At 42.3% G+C, this 20,433-nt stretch overlaps 1 protein-coding gene across 2 annotated transcripts in view; it reads right to left on the reverse strand.

The window, feature by feature from the left end:
- The window catches only part of EPHB1 (EPH receptor B1), a 257,459-nt gene extending 237,332 nt beyond the window's left edge, over positions 1 to 20,127 (reverse strand). For both annotated transcript variants that reach the window (XM_075861192.1, XM_075861191.1), the window contains exon 1: positions 19,644 to 20,127. In XM_075861192.1, coding sequence (XP_075717307.1) covers positions 19,644 to 19,701 — 58 coding nt within the window. In that variant the 5' untranslated portion in view covers positions 19,702 to 20,127. The remainder of the gene's footprint in view (positions 1 to 19,643) is intronic.
- Between the last annotated feature and the right edge of the window lie 306 nt (positions 20,128 to 20,433).

A 20,433-nucleotide genomic window follows, 5' to 3' on the forward strand; every position in this document is an offset into this window, starting at 1 on the left:
CTGCTGCTGCGACGTGTCCTTGGCGGCCTCCTGGGATTACATAGTTTTGTCCCATGTGACCACTGCAGCCGGTGATGGAAAACAGGACAGGGCGTATAACAGAAAGCTGCACCTAATTCTCATTCCCACCTAGGAGGAACAATTTTCTGAAAGTGCAGGATCCCTTTAAAGTGGCTCCAATATTGCAGCTTTTCTAGTTTTCATTATAGTATAAGAACAGCCACAGCTCATAACAACTCTTTGGCGCCTTGAAACTTCAGTAAATCCATGCAGAATATTAGAATAAAAAAACAAAAACACTGCCTAATATTTCTGACACGGTAATTACCGACACTTATATAATTCAATAATTGGACACGCGAGCACAATACAACCATTGTATCAATATCAAAGTCCAGCCTATTCACAGCATTACCCGATATCCACAGGACTCCATTCTGTTATTAGAAGTATTTTTTATATATTTCCTGAGCGGCAGAAGCCTGTGCGGCCGTCAGACACCTACAAACCGTTGTATCGGCCCGTAGATAAACATGCTTTGTTTGAACAGTTCACAGGAAATCTTTAAAACTATCTGACCTGGATGTCTGCATTGTGCGGGGCTGAAATGCTTACTTGACATTTCTTTTTTTCTACTTAGCAAAATCACTCAGTAATCTAAGCCAAATATTTCTTAAGTCCGCCGAGGCATCGCGCTATTTAAACATAACCTGTCACCAATCTCTTTCTATGCTTTCTAAGGCCTCTGATGTCCCCAATCTTGGACTCTAACCGGTAAAGAAAATAGTAATTTTAAAGATTGATGCTGCTTCAGCAAAAAATTGGCTGCTGTTAGATTTCTCAGAATACGGTTTCTTGGATTCACATAGGAATAATTGCCTCTTCTCAAACAAGGCACTGACTGCACCAGAAAACTGCGGTAACCGTTTTACTTAACCCCTTAGCCTCATCCAACATACAGTTACATTGGGTATGTGATACCCCAATATTGACGGGCTCAGAAGCTAACCCCGCACCATACGTGGCGGGTGCTGGCAGTTTCCAACAGCTGACGGACTCATGCAACAGCCAGGATTGGAGATTACTTCATTCCCAGTCGTTTGACCCCTCAGATGCGGTGGTCAATAGCGACTGCAGTATTTCAGCAGTTAAACAGAAGGAGGGGGCTCCCTCTCTCCCCCGATCAGCCCCGGTCATAAAATCACAGGGTGGCAATTGGTTGCCATGGCAGCCGGAGCCCTATTAAAGGCCTCCAGATCTGCCATCAGTGCCCTACTATTAAGCCTTTCCTGGAGGGAAGGCTTAATAGTAGAGCACAGATAAAGGCAATACACTGCAATACATATAAAACCTACAGCTCGAAGGTAGAAATAAAAATTATGGGTCTCAAATTATGGCGACAGAAAACTATTTTTTTTTTAACAAATATTTTTTTTCTTTGTAAAAGTAGTACATAATAAAATAATTTGGTATCACAGAAAGCGTATTGACCTGAGAATAAAGTTAACATGTCGTTTTTACCATGCAGTGAACGCCATAAAAACGATACCGGAAGAAGAAAGGAGAAATCACTTTTTTTCCAATTCCACCCCAGAAAGATTCTTTTGTTTCTGTTTTTCAGTACAATATATGGTACATTATATAGTACCATTACAAAAAGCCTTTCCGAAAACAAAAAGCCCTCATACAACTATGTCGACGGAAAAATAAAAAGTTATGGCTCTTGAAATGCAACAAAAGAAACAAAAATTGGCTGTGCCTCCGAGGGATTAAAGGTGAATTTCCTCTAAATTTATCTTCTGACATGTCATATAGATGTTACAAATACATTTAGATGAATAACCTTTTGAATGGTGCATGCCATGATGTCTGATCAACAATAGCAGACTATGGAATCCTACTGGACCCTGAGGGTACCTTCACATGTAGTGTTTTCAGCCATTTTTCGGGCCGTAAACATCCTGAAAAACAGCTGATAAATCGGAATCAGAATGCCTACAAACATCTGCCCATTGATTTCAATGGGAAATACGGCATTCTGTTCTGAGGGGGCGTTTTTTTACGCCTCGTTTTCCGAAAACGGCGTGTAAAAAGACGCCCGCGAAAAGAAGTGCATGTCACTTCTGGGGACATTTTTGGAGCCTTTTTTCATTGACTATTGAAAAACAGCTCCAAAAATGCCCGTAAAAAACGCGAGTTGCTCAAAACACGTCTGAAAATCAGGAGCTGTTTTCCCTTGAAAACAGCTCTGTATTTTCAGACGTTTTTGAGTTTGCGTGTGAACATACCCTAAGGTATGTTTTTGGAGCTATTTTTCTATAGAGTCAATGAAAAACGGCTCAAGAAGTGACATGCACTTTTTTACACACCGTTTTAAAAAAATGAGGCGTAAAATAACGCCCCGTCGGAACAGAACGGCGTATTTCCCATTGAAATCAATGGGCAGATGTTTGTAGGCTTTCTGCTTCAGATTTTACAGCCGTTTTTCGGGCCGTTTACAGCCCAAAAAACGATTAAAAATAGGCCGTGTGAACATACCCTGAGTCTTACGCTGCCCCATTGCTGGTCAACAGATGGACAGCAAAAAAATACACAAAGAAAATAAAACATTCAATGTCACGTCTATTTGCTTTCCTTTTATTTCAGGCAACATTCATCTTTATTTTCTGGTAATCTTCAAATCCGATCCGAGCCACAGGGGCCCATAAAACAAGCGCGACATCTCTGACAGCAAATGTTTGATGAGCTTAAACTTGATGCTAGTCCAAATGTGCTAAGAAGCCTTCAAATGTTTTCCTCTTTGCCCTTCCTCCTCCTCATCATCATTAAATATATAATGTCCCTCCAGCATGGAATTAACCCTTGTCATACTATAGTGAATCCTTCTGATTGTCTTTCCTTAAATCCCTGCAGCAATTACCATTAGTAAAGTATGTAGCCGTTGATGAGATGGTCTCATGGGGGACATCAGATGATTTCAGGTACATTTGTCTTTTATTAATGATACTCATGGACTCACTCAAAAAACCTTTACCAGAGTTATCTGAAGCCAAGCCAAGACATCTGCAATTGTGGAGAATAAAGCTATATATAAGAATCAAATTTCTGTAAATGTTAAGTAAAACATTTATCCCCAATTCATTGTAGTCGTTCTCCACGTCTTTTTTTATTCTGTGCTATTCTATACCCTTGGACTCAACATAATCCTTAGAAATTGTAATGTAAACTATCAAATCCAAAAGAACATCACTAATCCTGGCAAATATATAAAACATAGGCACAATTTTAATGAACATTTCCTGCTAAATAGATATATAAAATCACTGACATATCCTTTATACATATCATAAGTTGCTAAAATGTATTTTTGGTCGTAGTTTTGCTTTTAGGAAAGCTGAATGACAGCAAATATGGCTGCCAGCTCCCAGTGATTGTAAGGCCCCATGCACACGACCGTAAAAATGCCCGTAATTACGGGCCCATAGACTTCTATTGGCCCCAGGTACCTTCTCGTTTGTGTACAGGAAGGTGCCCGGGCCGTTTAAAAATATAGAACATGTCCTATTTCAGGCCGTAATTACGGCACGGTCAGGCCCATTGAAGTCTATGGGGCTCCCATAATTACTGGTGGCTACGTGTGTGCACCCGTAATTACGGGAACGTTGCTAGGCGACGTCAGGGGATTTCAATCTTTTAATAAAGAGAAGCAGAGAAAATGGCATCTGAGCGATCATGTGAACCTTTTAAGCGGGTTTCGACATGTTTGTGACATCATTTCCAGCCCCCTTTTTTTACGGGTCCGTAAATACGGGTGCAATACAGATGACAATGGACCTGTATTTACGGGCACGGGTCAGTAAATAAAGGGTTAAAAACATGTGACAAAGGACCCCTATTTACGGCCAGTATTTATGGGAGGGAAAAAATAAGGTCGTGTGCATGGGGCCTAACCCAGCATTTACAAGGCCAATTCAATCTAGTTATAGAAGGATAAGTCTCTCAATTCATATCACTGCATAATGGGCTTATTCTACTTTAAAGGGGTTGTCCGAGTTTGGAAAATAAGGTCTGCTTTTTTTTCTTTCCAATAAATAGCACCACTTTTGCCAATGGGCAGTGTCTGGTATTGCAACTCATCCTCATATAAGTGAGTGGGACTGAGTTGCAATACCAGACATAGCGTAGGGATTTGTGAGCTAAGACCGCCACCAATGTGTAAAGCAAAGAGGCCATGGAGTCGGAGTTAACGTTGATTCGCCAACATCCATCGTGGGGAAAATGTTTGAGGGGCTATTGAGGGACTATATACAGGATTATGTGACAATAAATAGCATTATAAGTGACAGCCAGCACGGTTTTACTAAGGACAGAAGTTGTCAAACTAACCTAATCTGTTTTTATGAAGAGGTGAGCAGAAGTCTAGACAGAGGGGCCGCTGTGGATTTAGTGTTTTTGGACTTTGCAAAGGCATTTGACACTGTCCCCCATAGACGCCTAATGGGTAAATTAAGGACTATAGGTTTAGAAAATATAGTTTGTAATTGGATTGAGAATTGGCTCAAGGACCGTATCCAGAGGGTTGTGGTCAATGATTCCTTCTCTGAATGGTCCCCGGTTATAAGTGGTGTACCCCAGGGTTCAGTGCTGGGACCACTATTATTCAACTTATTTATTAATGATATAGAGGAAGGGATTAATAGCACTATTTCTATTTTTGCAGATGACACCAAGCTATGTAATATAGTTCAGACTATGGAAGATGTTCATGAATTACAGGCAGATTTAAACAAACTAAGTGTTTGGGCGTCCACTTGGCAAATGAAGTTTGATGTAGATAAATGTAAAGTTATGCATCTTGGTACCAACAACCTGCATGCATCATATGTCCTAGGGGGCGCTACACTGGCGGATTCACTTGTTGAGAAGGATCTGGGTGTACTTGTAAATCATAAACTCAATAACAGCATGCAGTGTCAATCAGCTGCTTCAAAGGCCAGCAGGATATTGTCGTGTATTAAAAGAGGCATGGACTCGCGGGACAGGGATGTAATAATGCCACTTTACAAAGCATTAGTGAGGCCTCATCTAGAATATGCAGTTCAGTTCTGGGCTCCAGTTCATAGAAAGGATGCCCTGGAGTTGGAAAAAATACAAAGAAGAGCAACGAAGCTAATAAGGGGCATGGAGAATTTAAGTTATGAGGAAAGATTGAAAGAATTAAACCTATTTAGCCTTGAAAAAAGAAGACTAAGGGGGGACATGATTAACTTATATAAATATATTAATGGCACATACAAAAAATATGGTGAAATCCTGTTCCTTGTAAAACCCCCTCAAAAAACAAGGGGGCACTCCCTCCGTCTGGAGAAAAAAAGGTTCAAGCTGCAGAGGCGACAAGGCTTCTTTACAGTGAGAACTGTGAATTTATGGAATAGCCTACCGCAGGAGCTGGTCACAGCAGGGACAGTAGATGGCTTTAAAAAAGGGTTAGATAATTTCCTAGAACAAAAAAATATTAGCTCCTATGTGTAGAAATTTTTCCTTCCCTTTTCCCTTCCCTTGGTTGAACTTGATGGACATGTGTCTTTTTTCAGCCGTACTAACTATGTAACTATGTAACTATGTAACTATGTAACTATGTAACACGATAATGCATTAAAAAAAGCCTCTAAAATCATGTTTTATGAATACTGGTCACTTGTATTCCGCTGATAACCTCTATTCTTATGACCACTGTTTCCATTGATATATGCAATAAAGAGGTGTAGAAAAAAATCTCCGGTAACGGTCCCAAGTAAGTCATATTTTCAGATATTTCCCTGTTACTAAGATGAGAACATGATTTGATTGTTCCTAGTTTTATACTTGATACCAGACAGGTGCACATCAGCATTACAGTGTACGGACTATTGATATTGTTATTAAAACACCAAATTTGTCTTGCGAATATGAGGAAAATCTGAGCTAAAAACCCATTCCACAGTGCTGTACTAACTGTATTCACCTGATGTAACCCCGTGCTTATGATATGTCCCTGGTCAGATTCCATCGCAACATTTTAAAATATTTTGTAGTACGTTATAACTGAGAAGACAATGACTGTAAGGGCATGGCCAGACGTGGCGGAATTGCTCTGGAATTCCGCTGCGGACACTCCGCAGCGGAAATCCGCAGCGGACCCGTTTCTGCATTGCCTTCCACAGCTTTTTAGTAGGGTTCGTTTACACGTTGCGGACAATTCCGCTGCAGAGCATAGGCTGCGGTGCGGAATTTGGTGTCCACAGCATACAATGGTTGTTGCGGACGTGTGGTGGACTGGTTGCGGACTCATTGCAGAATTTCTCCATTGACTTCAATGGAGATTCAAAATTCCGCAATGTTATGTGTGCTGCGGAGCGTATTGGTTTTACTAACATGATATTTCTTCATTCTGGCTGGACCTATGTATTTCTAGGTCTACAGCCAGACTGAGGAAGTCAATGGGGCTCCCGTAATTACGGGTGACTACGTGTGTGCACCCATAATTACGGGAGCGTTGCTAGGCGACGTCAGTAAATAGTCACTGTCCAGGGTGCTGAAAGAGTTAAGCGATCGGCAGTAACTGTTTCTGCACCATGGACAGTGACTTCCGATCACAATATACATCAACCTGTAAATAAAATAGAAGTTCATACTTACCGAGAACTCCCTGCTTCTTCCTCCAGTCCGGCCTCCCGGGATGACGTTTCAGTCTAAGTGACGACTGCAGCCAATCACAGGCTGCAGCGGTCACATGAACTGCCGCGTCATCCAGGGAGGTCGGGCTGGATGCCGAAAGAGGGACGCGTCACCAAGACAACGGCCGGGTAAGTATGAAATTCTTTTACTTTCACTAGGGAAAGGGCTGTCCCTTCTCTCTATCCTGCACTGATAGAGAGAAGGGAAGTACTTTCACCTCAATACGCAACGGCTAGTCCGCATCAATTTAATGCCCATTTTGGGCAGAGCCGCAACAGAATCTGCAACACAGATTCTGTGCGGCATTGATGCGGACAGTTGCGGAAGAAATCCGCCACGTCTGGGCATGCCCTAATGGATCCAATCCTTATTAAAGTCAGGTGTCCTATAGGAGCAGAGTTAATCATGTACACAACTGTAATATATATATATATATATATATATATATATATATGCAAAAAAAATAGCGCTGCTAACATCCAATAGAGGAGAATCCAGTAGTTCAAAACAAGACTACATTTATTAGAACAAACATAAAGAAATTACAATTGGGCGCTAACCATTCCACGTGATAATGGTGCGTGTCCCTACACAATCTGTCACTGTCAGCACTGATTGAACAGTGTCATTTGTCAATTTATTTAAATATTTTTAGGAGGAATAACAGAGGAACCGCGCAATACAGAATTCTAAGAAAAGATGTTCCAGAACGGTTATTTTTTGGGAAATGCAAATTGACTAAAACAGACATGTCAGGAGAGTTGACAGGTCCTAATTAAGTTGGTTTCTTTATAGCCTCCCCATTTTCTATATTCCATTCACTTCCACCTAGATCTTCATTATTTGTTGCAGAGCTTTACAATTCATGTTCAATGTGAAAACATCCTGAAAAAAAAAGTCAGCAACGTCGTGAGGTTCTCACTGTTTATCAGTTTCATAAATAGAAAACGTATACTAATTCCTCATCCTATGGGATCCACCTACATGAAACTTTAACAAAAGGTCATATTAACCAAGCCCACGGGAAAATGCTCTTGGCTTCGGTATAATCCCATAAACAAATCCTATGCATTTATTTTATATTTGCGCCTATTGAGTAGGATGGAAATAATGACATGTCGATGCAATTTAGAAACAATAAAAGAAAGAGAGAGATTATATTGTGACCTGGTACATAGCCTTACTTTGCGGGAGAGGTTGTAGAGTTCCTATGTATGTTTCGTTTTATAAATAGGCATCTTTATCTCAGCTATGAAAGGTGTATACTTCTCAGATCCCCACTGCTCTACGCAAGGTTGCTGTCGGAGTTTTAACAAACTCAACATATGCTTTAAGAGCAGCGAGTGCATTTAATGAAAGGAACCCTGAGGAGTAGAAGAGTGAAGGATAGAGAGGGGGCTTGTGGCTGGGGTGGGAGAAAGTTATAGAGCGGAAATGCTCAGAAAGGAACAAAAAGTTATACAAAAACAGAAGGACTAAATAAACTTCAAAAGATACTTGGAAGTGTCTCTAAGAAAACGTGTAGCCCTATAAAGCTGGATTCACACACACAGAGTTTACTTGCATTTTCGGGGGTGTTTCTCGCTGCTTTTTTTGCACGCTTTTGTCCCCCAAAAAACACTGCTGCCAGATGTTACTGTAAAGTCTATGGTAAAATATGAGAAAACCGGCATACACAGCATTTTCGTTTTTGTGTTTTTTGTAGCATTTTGGGGGTCAGTTGCGTTTTTTTCAAAACACAGCTCTAGGTATGCCTTTCTGGTGTTTTTTTTCATAGGCTTCACTATCGGACTACAAAAAAGCCAGGAAAAATTTCTGCACACAATGAAACTAAATGAAAACGCAGGTCGTAGAAGCAACCCTTAGCACCATTCGTGGAAGCAGCTCGGCAAGTATGGCTCCGGGGCTTCACCAACATCCAGCAACTGTTAGGCCCCGTCCACAAAGTGTTTTCTCTTTAGGAATTTTGAGGCAGATTTTGAACTGACTGCGCTTTTATTTTCTGCGTTTTCGACCGTGGCCATTGAAGCTTATGCAAGGACCGCAGGCAAAAAACACTGCAGAAAATGCTGAGAAACGAGCGCCGCTTAGTTGAAGAAAGGACATGCCTCTTTTTCCCGCAAGCGGCCACATACCACCTGGTAAAATTAAACAAAGCCAATAGAAACCAATGGGGGTGATTTCAGCCCTTTTTTGGTGCTGATTCCGACGTGGTTTCAGCGTCAAAAAATGATGTGTGAACTGACCCTAAAGCCCTGTTCACACAGAGTTTTTTGGCGTGATTTTTGATGCGGACAACGCGTCGAAAACCGGTCCAAAAAACGTCCGAAAATGCCTCCCATTGATTTCAATAGGAGGCAGAGGCGTTTTATTTCTGCGAAAGGACAAAAATGCTTGCGGGGAAAAAAAAGGACATGACCTATCTAGAGCCATTTTCAGTCTCATAAAACCCCATTGAAATCAATGGGAGACAGAAAAAAACACCTTGAACAGCGCTGCGTTTTTTTTACGCTTTCTTTTTTTTTTTTTTTTTTTTTTTTTAACGCTCATGTTTTTTTCCATTGCGTGTTGAAGAAAGAGATAAAATAAGGCTAACAAAAAAGTGGCAAAAAAACGTGTGTTTTGCAAAAAAACAAACAGCTGATTTTTCCAGGCAGAACTTTCTGCCTGCAAAAAAACTCAGTGTGAACTAGGCCTTAGGGTGCAGTCATACAAGGCACATTTTGTTGCAGAAATTTTCTGCGATTGAAAATCAGTTCCATTCATCTGAATAGAACTTGCAGAAATTCATGCACCTGCTGTAGAAACATTCACATTCAGATGTTTGGAACTTATTTTCAGTAAGCAAAAATTTCTGCAATAAGATCTGCTGCGTGTGACTAACCCTGAGGCCTCATGCACACGAACGTATTTTTGTCCTCCCGTAAATACTGGCGTAAATACGGGTCCTTGGTCACACGTATTCGACCCGTATTGCACCAGTATTTACGGACCCGTGCCTGTAAATACGTGTCCGGTGTCACACGTATTCCACCTGTATTTACGTGCACGTTTTCGTTGCAAAATTACACTGCACTAATCGGCAGCCCTTCTCTCTATCAGTGCAGGATAGAGAGAAGGGACAGCCCTTTCCGTAGTAAAAGTAAAAGAAATTCATACTTACCCGGCCGTTGTCTTGGTGACGCGTCCCTCTCTTGACATCCAGTCCGACCTCCCTGGATGACGTGGCAGTCCATGTGACCGCTGCAGCCTGTGATTGGCCTGTGATTGGCTGCAGCCTGTGACCGGCCTGTGATTGGCTGCAGCGGTCACATGGGCTGAAACGTCATTCCAGGAGGCCGGACTGGAGGAAGAAGCGGGGAGTTCTGGGTAAGTATGAACGTCTATTTTTTTTTTACAGGTTAATCTATATTGTGATCGGTAGTCACTGTCCAGGGTGCTGAATGGGTTACTGCCGATCGTTTAACTCTTTCAGCACCCTGGACAGTGACTATTCACTGACGTCGCCTAGCAACACTCCCGTAATTACGGGTGCACACACGTAGTCACCCGTAATTACGGGAGCCCCATAGACTTCTATGGGCCTGCCCGTGCCGTAATTACGGCCTGAAATAGGACATGTTCTATATTTTTCAACGGCACGGGCACCTTCCCATAAGCATATGGGGAGGTACCCGTGGCCAATAGAAGTCTATGGGCCCGTAAAAACGTGCCGTAATTACGGCCCGTAATTACGGGCGTTTTTACGTTCGTGTGCATGGGGCCTAAAGCTTATTCAGACAAACGTGATATACGTCCATGCAACGCGCGTGATTTTCACGCGTCTCGCACGGACCTATATTAGTCTATGGGGCCGTGCAGACAGTCCGTGATTTTTGCGCAGTGTGTGTCCGCTGCGTAAAACTCACGACATGTCCGTTCTTTGTGCGTATTTCGCCCATCACGCACCCATTGAAGTCAATGGGTGCGTGACAATCACGCGCACCACACGGAAGCACTTCCGTGGGACACGCGTAATTCGCGCAACAGCAGTAAAACTATGAATGTAAACAGAAAAGCACCACGTGCTTTTCTGTTTACAAACATCCAAACAGAGTGTCATAATGATGGCGGCTGCGCACATCATATGGTGATGACTCACGGAGCTGTTAAGTGCCTTTTGCGCACGCAAAACACCGCGTTTTTTGCGTGCGCAAAACGCACACGCTCGTGTGAATCCGGCATTAGGGTATGTTCACACGCAAACTCAAAAATGTCTGAAAATACGGAGCTGTTTTCAAGCGAAAACAGCTCCTGATTTTCAGAAGTTTTTGTAGCAACTCGTGTTTTTCGCTGCGTTTTTTATGGACGTTTTTGGAGCTGTTTTTCAATGGAATCAATGAAAAACGGCTCCAAAAACGTCCCAAGAAATGACTTGCACTTCTTTTGACGCAACGACTTTTTACGCGCCGTATTTTGAAAACGATTCGTAAAATTACACCTCGTGGAACACCGTAAATCCCATTGCAAGCACTGGGCAGATGTTTGGAGGCCTAATGGTGCCGTTTCTTCAGGCGTAATTTGAGGCGTAAACGGCCCGAATTACGTCTGAAACCACTGCGTGTGAACATACCGTTACTGTCGAAGGAGAAACGCTGCTGCACCAGACTGAGGATACATCTGCAAATAATATGCTGTCTTTACTTCATTCCAAGAAAGCATACAACGCAGGCGAGGTTTCGCCCATGAAGTGGCCTTGAATGGGAAAGTGGTGCAATACCTTGCACAGATGCTACGAATGTAACGGCACGTGCATGTACGAAGGCAAAAGAAAACCATGTAAACAATGAAGAAGCTGCAGCGCTCGTTCGAGCGTCGCGGCAGCTTTCAACATCTGATCTGCATGGAGGCCGAGAGTCGGACCCCCACCGATCTATTATCCTAAGGATAGGCAATCAAGTTTAAAAACCCGGATAAACCCTTTAAGAATCTGCATTCACTGTACTAATTTCACCTTTTTAAAGTTTCCTTTCATAATTCCACACACAGAAGTAATCCTCTATTTCAGCCTTCTAATCGCTGAATATAATGCCAAATTATAGTGACACATATGCAGATCAGAAGGAAAGGACAATGTACTTCTGCACAACAATACAGATCTACATGACAACTACTATAGGTATTGAAATGGCTGCCACTACTGGTATTATTTTTGGAAATTTCCGTGAGGATAACCAACTGTTTTTAGGTCATAAGACAGATGATAGATAGATAGATAGATAGATAGATAGATAGATAGATAGATAGATAGATAGATAGATAGATAGATAGATAGATAGATAGATAGATTCTTGAAAATAAGAGCGCACTGGTGATCTCGTGAACTCCAAAAGGCCTGGACGTCCACAGGAGACAACAGTGGTGGATGATCGCAGAATCCTTTCCATGGTGAAGAAAAACCCCTTCACAATATTTACCCAAGTGAAGAACACTCTCCTGGAAGTAGGTGTATCAGTATCGAAGTCTACCATAAAGTGAAGACTTCATGAGAGCAAATACAGAGGCCTCACCACAAGGTGCAAACCATTAATCAGCCTCAAAAATAGAAACGCCAGATTAGACTTTGCCAAACAACATGTAAAGAAACCACCCAGTTCTGGAACAACATGAAACTAAGATCAACCTGTACCAGAATGATGGGAGGAAGAAAGTATGGAGAAGGCTTGGAACGGCTCATGATCCAAAGCACACAACATCCTCTGTAAAACATGGTGGAGGCAGTGTGATGGAATGGACATAAAAGAGTATCCGGCACACCAATTTTGAAACAAAGGTATTTTTATTTTGTTTTTAATGCCAGTGGTAGAGTGCAACGTTTCGGTCTAAGCGACCTTCATCAGGCACTGAGCCGTGCTGGAAAACTGCATAGACGAGCGCTAGTGGTGCTGATAGCGGCTGGCCGCTGTGTCATGGCGCTGTCAGCACCACTAGCGATTGGTGTGCCGGATACTCTTTTATACTCATATTGGGTTGAGCCCCTATCCGTGCAAGACCCCATCCTTCCACGTATCTGGTGCTGTCTGAACCTATACACAAATTGATGGTATGGGCATGCATGGCTGCCAAAGGCACTGGGTCACTAGTGTTTATTGATGATGTGACTGAAGACAGAAGCAGCCGATGAATTCTGAAGTGTTCAGGGATTTACTTTCTGCTCAGATTCAACTAAATGCAGCAAGGTTGATTGGACGTCGCTTCACAGGACAGACGGACAATGACCCAAAACATACTGTGAAAGCAACCCAGGAGTTTTTTAAGGAAAAGAAGTGGAATATTCTGCCATGGCCAAGTCAATCACCAGATCTCAACCCGATCGAGCTGCATTTCACTTGCTTAAGACCAAACTTAAGGCAGAAAGACATACAAACAAGCAACAACTGAAGACGCTGCAGTAAAGGCCGGGCAAAGGAGCACAAAGGAGGAAACCACGTCTGGTGATGTCCATGGGTTCCAGACTTCAGGCCGTCATTGCCTGCAAAGGATTTTCTACAAAATATTCAAAAAACATTTAAAAATATAAAATAATTGTTTTGTTCTTAGAATGATCATTTTGCGCTCAGCAGATGGGAAGGGAAGTAATACAATGTCCAGATGTCCAAATCAATAAAGATCCACGTTAGTTGCATGGAGAGAGCACATGGCAACGGGGACTAACTCATTCCTATCTAATTTCATAGAACAATCTGTCTCAGCGCCTCAGTAAAACACTTGGACTTGATAAGCTGCTCTATTTCAGCTCATTGGTAGAACAGTCTATAGGTTTTTTACATTTAATGCCCTTTTACACTTTACTATCACCCACAGCTCTTAGTCCATTCACCCCCTGACAATTGTGGTGAAACTACTACTGCACTGCCCCCTACATGTCACATTTACAGGGGTCCATTTATGCTTCATGTGGGTATTTATTTGACAGGATCCTGACGCTGGAGACCTGGTATAAAATAATGACTTTTCAGGGTTTGTGAACTAAAATGGATTTTGTTGACCCTGCAGAGCGGCCTGATGATTAACCCTACGGTGTGAGGCTCCTGTCAAACAACTTCCCATATCTCAACTTCTTGACATGTTTTATAGAAAAGGGGGCCCTGAGTAAAAGTATTGCCCCCCCCCCACTTATAGATTTTACGGTCATTTAAAATGTGGCATATATAAAACAATACCGCCGTTCAATTCCTAAATAATACCTCCATACAGTATCCACTACCACCATATAGTGCCCTCATAATACTGGCATCAATAATGCTTAAAATAATTTCATTAAATGCCCAAATAAAACTGCCATACAGTGCCCATATACTACCACCATTTAATGTCTAAATAAAACCCCTATAGTGTTCACGTTATACTGCATGTATATCCCAGCACCATATAGACCAGTGCAGCCACGTCTATATTGTCAAGTTTCAAGTGAAGTTAGGATTCGATATACAGTATAAGGGCAGGATCACACACATAGTTTTGATGCAGTTCTTGGCTCAGTTTTTTTGAGCCAAACACAGAAGTGGACACAAAAGAATGGTCCAATGGTTTCCTCACTTTTGGATCCACTTTTGGCTTTGACTAAAAAAACGGAGCCAAAAACTGGCACAAAAACTGCATCAAAACTGTGTGTGCGATCGTGGCCTTAGAAAACTGGAGGCTGGCACCAGGGCATGTGTATCTGGTGCATTGTCATATACAGGGTTATCACTGCCAGGGTCTATGCAGAGGTCTTAGGCCTCATGCACACGACCGTAAGAATTGTTACTGTCCGCCAATACGGATCCGACGCCTACAGATACACATCCGTAGCCGTCCGCAATTGCAGAAGCGCCCATAGACTTCTATGGGCGAGTCTGTGAGGCAATTGCGGAGAAGAATGGGGCATGTTCTATATTTTGTGGATCGTTCCTACGGCCCAGACACAAATCCATAAATATACGGAAAGATGTCTGTGGCCTATAAAAATTAATGGGTCCGTAATTTCATCCGGAATTATGGATTCCGGAATTACAGATGAAAAAACCACGGTCGTGTGCAAGGGGCCTGAGACTGAATATTCAATAGTATAATATTCTGACCGAAAAACAATTCATACGGCTTTTGAATGATGAGTTATAAAGAATGAGTAAACTAGGGGGATCGGTGATCCCTATTTTTTTTTATCAATGTTCAATATAGACTGGGCAGTGTAATATAGGGAAATACATTACATGGTAGTCCAAAATATTAGCGCAAAATGTCTTATTAGTTTACCGTACAAGAAAAAATGGAAAATTCTACATGGAAACGTATAAACGTAACGTTATTCACTGGGTTTCAAGGCTACTTGTAAGGAAGGTTCTCCTAATGGCTCTCCAACCACGGAAACAGTGCCGTCTCCTTCATCATACACATTATGGGTGGGGGGTGGGGGGTGACATTCACTTCTCTTACCATATGGTAATGACAGACCACATTTATCCTATGTGCTATAAACTACTAGATGGATCTGACACACCATATAGAATAAATATAAAATTAAGTATATAATATATCAATATAATGAATAAATATATAGAATGTACTCAATATAATCATACATTACAAACAATATATAATGACAAATTCTCCTATTGATTCTCCAAAATGCAAATTACTCTGATTTGCTGCAAATCTCGACCCTGGCAGATCAATTCTACCATCTCTCTCTCACAGATGGCAATAGGGTACGGTAACATGTCAGAGGTACAACCATGGGTCTAGTAAATAACGCTAATGAGGAGATCAATATATCAAGCATCTTACAGATTATTGTTTCCTGACTTACTGACCACAAATCAGCAGCTATAATGCACGTAAAAAAAAAAAGAACTATCGCTCCAAACATGTAGCAGATCTGACATTCTAAGATGTAGTAGTACTGAGTTTGCCATGTGTTACAATGCATTTGTACATCACAATGTGTTATCTGTGGTGCTGCTGGTATACCAGTCACGTAACTATGTATGCCACATTGTCGGGCAGTGACTGTGGACCAGACATCATGACATCATCATACAACACTGTAAACAAGGAGCAGCGGAGGAACAGAGAGGTGTAGGGAATTCCATATAAAAGTTTTTTTTACTTTTATATTTTCCCCACAAATAAGCTATTTTATTTAATCCCAACAAAGTCCAGGAATTATTATGATGCACAAACCCAAAAAAGTGTTAAATGTCAAATTCAGCTAAACCGGTCAATAATTGTGTCTAATAAAATTGGGGGAAAAAGGTGGTGCCCAATATTCCCATATTAAAGCAGCCAAATAAGCATGGCAGAAGAAAGGGGGGGGGGTGTTTAAAGGTGTTGTTATATCATGATAAGTGCATAGTCTCATGATTATAATGCTTTGGGCCTTGCTGCCAGCTGCCTGCCCCTGCCCAGCCTTTCCACTCAGCTGGCACTGAAAGGTTTGGAATACGCTGTAAGTCCAGAGTGTATTTGAGCAGCTAGATAGCGAGCTCCATCATTTATCACATCCACTCTACGCTCGCTCTCACTCTGTGTCTCGGAGCCTCCCCGCTCTGTGCAATCTGTCGGTGCATTCTGCTGGGAGATTCAGCTCTTCCGTTGTGCGAGCCTCGTCCTCTATGTAGAGACAGTTCTGTGCTTGCGCAGCTGTTCTGAATTGGAAAAAAGGCACAAAAAGCAGAGAAGGCGCAGGCAGAGATTGCTGGATCTTATAATCCGAGAAACTTCTTGGTTACAATATGGTCATTTACTGATTAACTGCGCCTACGTCTCTAAGGCTGTGTATACACTTACATTAATATATTTATAACCTAGGTGACATTTACCGGCCAAGCTCGGCCTGCTCAACACTTACAGAATGAAGAATGCATCGTGCCACAGTATATCTTGTGTATAGTGGCTATGACGGGCATGACCGGTCATCCATATGCACCATTTTTATGTGACGACTAATCTAACTGGGCCACTTTCTAGCATCAAAGGAGCAAAATATCGGAGCTGTCAGAAAGTGCACCAGAAAATGTGAAAGAATAGAGTGGGACCGGTGGTATATGGGCCCCACGGTCACCTTACATTTTCCATTTGTACTGCAGGCCTTAAAGGGGTTGTGCAATTTTTTTTAATTGTCATTGAATTCTGAGTTAATAGAAGGGCGTCCTTTGTGTAGGATCCTCATCTCTTAGCTTAGGATTCAGGAGCAGTTACAAAGAGTGTCTTTGGAGGACCTGTCCTCTACTTTATTACAGACAACCCATTGATATAAATGGGCACTGTGTGATGCTTCATTTCCCCTGTGGTGGCGCTGCAGGGAAACTGAACACTTACTGCCAGGTTTCCCCATCGATTACAGCTGATCGCTGGGAGTACCAGCAGAGGGACACTTTGTGATCTACTTATTGTCAAGGGACCAATGAGGGATTGTCCAAAGCCAATAACTCCTTCAAAGGCAACGTGTACCTTTAAACATTGATTCAATGGGACTGCAAAGCCCCATCATCATCACTCCACAAAGCCGACAGAAGCTAAAAGGGACACACCACTCACTGGAGCAACACAACCCCAATCATTTACAGCTCATGACACCCACCTATCCGCCACCTGACATGTCCCAGCCATGTTTAAGGATACACCTACCCTTTAAGACCAAATCGAGATGACGAAACTTATTAGCCAGATTTTAATTTGACCGATTGGCAAATGGATCAGATCTTTACCTGCCATTAGGAAACATTGAATCAATTTGACATGTTTGTGGTTCACCAAATAATCTGAGAATCGATTTGCCTATTGTATTCTACGGGTCGGCAAATCAAGCAGAAGGATTCACTCATCGGATAAATCAAATACTGGTCTATGTCATTGGATCCCATGAGTCCATATAAGATTATATAAGACGTACCCTATCCTGTTTTTATTTATTAATATATCTCTTCCACCAAAGTTTCTGTTACCAATTTGCTCTGGCCGTTGCCTCTAGTAACTGAATTATGTTATAATGGATGACGAGTATAATTGTAATGTTGTTGCTTTACTCCGGTTGTCAGATATGGGCCATCCCCATAGATTTTGCCTCTTAATGTTTATGGGTCGGGCATAATTAATAACCTGCCAGCGTACTCCAGCTGTTAAGGAAAGCACGGTTCAGTGCTGTATTACCCAGGGGCATCCGAGAACTGGGTTCTGTTTTTCATAATCATAATATAAGTAAAATCCCTGGAAGGCATGTCATATATACCATATATACAAATATATATGAAAACCAGAACCGAGTGGGAAGAAAATTCACAGCTTGAGTTAAATCCCAGATCCGTGCAGAACTGTTCACATTCATTATTGTTGCATGTTTATTGTGTCTCGAAAATCCATGTATTGTAGCCGAAGCAATGGCTCGCTCCAGGCTCTGCTTATGGTAATGTGTGTCATGTAACATGGTGCAGGGCTATGTAAAATATACATGTCCAGACCGATGCTATGTCTATGAAGAGATGCAGTGCTCAGTCCTGGACTTCATACTACCATTGTATAGCAGGTGAATGATGGGCAAAAGGGACATGAAGAGCCGATATGAGGTCAAATTAGGTGAAAATCAAAACCGACAAATTGCGGGGAAAAAAAAATTGTGTAAATGTACGGAAAAGAGGAGGAATTGTAGCACATTGAAAGTGAGAAGGACTAGATGGGAGGAAGTGGTAGACTGCTAGACCGAGTGGTGGAAATGGGGAGCCTCATAGAATGGGAAATTGTTAGACTAAGGAACCGGAGATAGAAAGAGAGAATCCATAGAAGAGAGATTATAAAGGAGTAAAGAGAAGCGTGTGTCTTAGACATCCTCGAAGACAGTACCAACTAGGCAGGGTGGCATAGATGCAGCGGCGCCAGGAGGTACACCGACAGCCCCTGGTCATACCAGACACACAGGCAGAGAGCAAGTATCTGTCAGCACCATCCTCCACCTCTCGGCGGGTCCTGCCATCTCACCATCACCCTGAGCTGCTTTTAAACAAAATCAGCACTGCAATGCAGCTCCGTTCTTTTGGCAAGGCAAAGTGGATAGGGAAAAAAAAAAACGGACCTGTGCTTGGGCGATGGGGGGGGGGGGGTACCAGCTTGGTACCAAGAGAGGCGCCTTCTATGGAAAGTGAGAATCTATAACCATCTGTAGGACACACGGCAAAATGTATCCGTCAATACGGTCTCCACCGGCCAGAGAGAACGCATTGATTTAGCAGTAACAGAAGGTGCCATCCATCTTCTTGCCCGCTGACATAAATGGCACATTTGCACCTCGTATTTAATGAATGTATGCGGCGTCACCAGCCGGATAATGGAAGAAGAGTAGCGGACCACCTCCGAGAGTTCCCACCATCTCCTGATTATATTCGGTTATATGCAGCTGTGAAACAGAACATTTATTTTTATTAAAGCAAGCAGCCGGCGTCAGTACCGCTCCATCTGCTCCATCCAGGCATCGATCAGGCAACTAATAATAATAATACTGTCATTGGAGATTAGGAATCTGCATGGTGGAAACTTAACTACCTTGTTGCTTGTCTAGAACAGGTGCTTCCCATCGAGATACATGTAAACACCTCCACGACTGCCACCATATTACAAAACAACATGAACTTTGTATTGGTGTCAACACTTCGCATCCTGGGCTGAGGAGCTTGCACTCTACACCTGCCTTCTAGTCTGGCAGCTTCATCTGCTATCACATAGATGCCTCTTTCTTTACTAGAACAATGTATTGTCATTCTATGGGTTAAATCACTAGAGTAGAATACAAATATGAGTAGAAAACCCCCAAAAAAAGCGATTATTATTTAACCCTTTAGTGCATTTTTTTTTTTTTATATATATATATATATATATATATATATATTTTTTTTTTCAATATAAATCAGACTTACCTTCCACAGCTTGAACTTGCCAAACCAGAGATAACAGCAGCATCCAGTTTAGTTCCATGGTGGGATGTACAGCGGTTACTTTATACCAAAAATAATAAACATAAAATGTTAATAACTAAAGAAACATAGTAATAAGAATAAACTGCAGCCCAAAATCTTCAGGGTGCCCCCTCACAGCAATGTTAAATCCTTGTGTGGCACAGAATTGCCCAGTTGTCTTGCTGATGGGCATCCTTTAGGTCCCAGGTTGGAGATGCATTTTGCTGCACTGGATGGAGAGGTGATGTGAGTGCATGCATGACAGCCACGAGTCATCAGGGGGCAGCAGGCAGGGAATGGGTGCATGGATGTGAGTGCATGTGTGTGGGGGGTTGTAATGAGGCTAGCCCAGGTTCACATTGCAAGCAGTAGTAAAGTGTTCACTGGAGGAGCACAAGCACTGAGACTGAAGGGGGGGAGTGATCACCCCCCACTCACACAACTCCCCTCTTCCAAATCCCCCCTCCTTTTTCCTCCTGTCTGAAATCTACACACCCCTCACACCTCCCAGCCAATCAAAGAGTACAAGGAACACGAACCCCCCTTCTCCAATCAATAGCAGCCCCTCCTCTCTCTGCTATTGTTGAAGGAAAATTACTTACATTGACCTGTAGAAAGAAATACCGCGACTTAGCTGGTCTGTACGATACTGCCATCTAGTGGCTGAAATACAATACTGCAACTAAAGTTGAGGCAAAGCTGAAATGCCGGGGAAAAATGGGAAATATGTAAAAAAAGACGTTATGTTAGC

This window comes from Rhinoderma darwinii, chromosome 4 (assembly GCF_050947455.1).
Source record: "Rhinoderma darwinii isolate aRhiDar2 chromosome 4, aRhiDar2.hap1, whole genome shotgun sequence".
Lineage (NCBI taxonomy): Eukaryota > Metazoa > Chordata > Amphibia > Anura > Rhinodermatidae > Rhinoderma > Rhinoderma darwinii.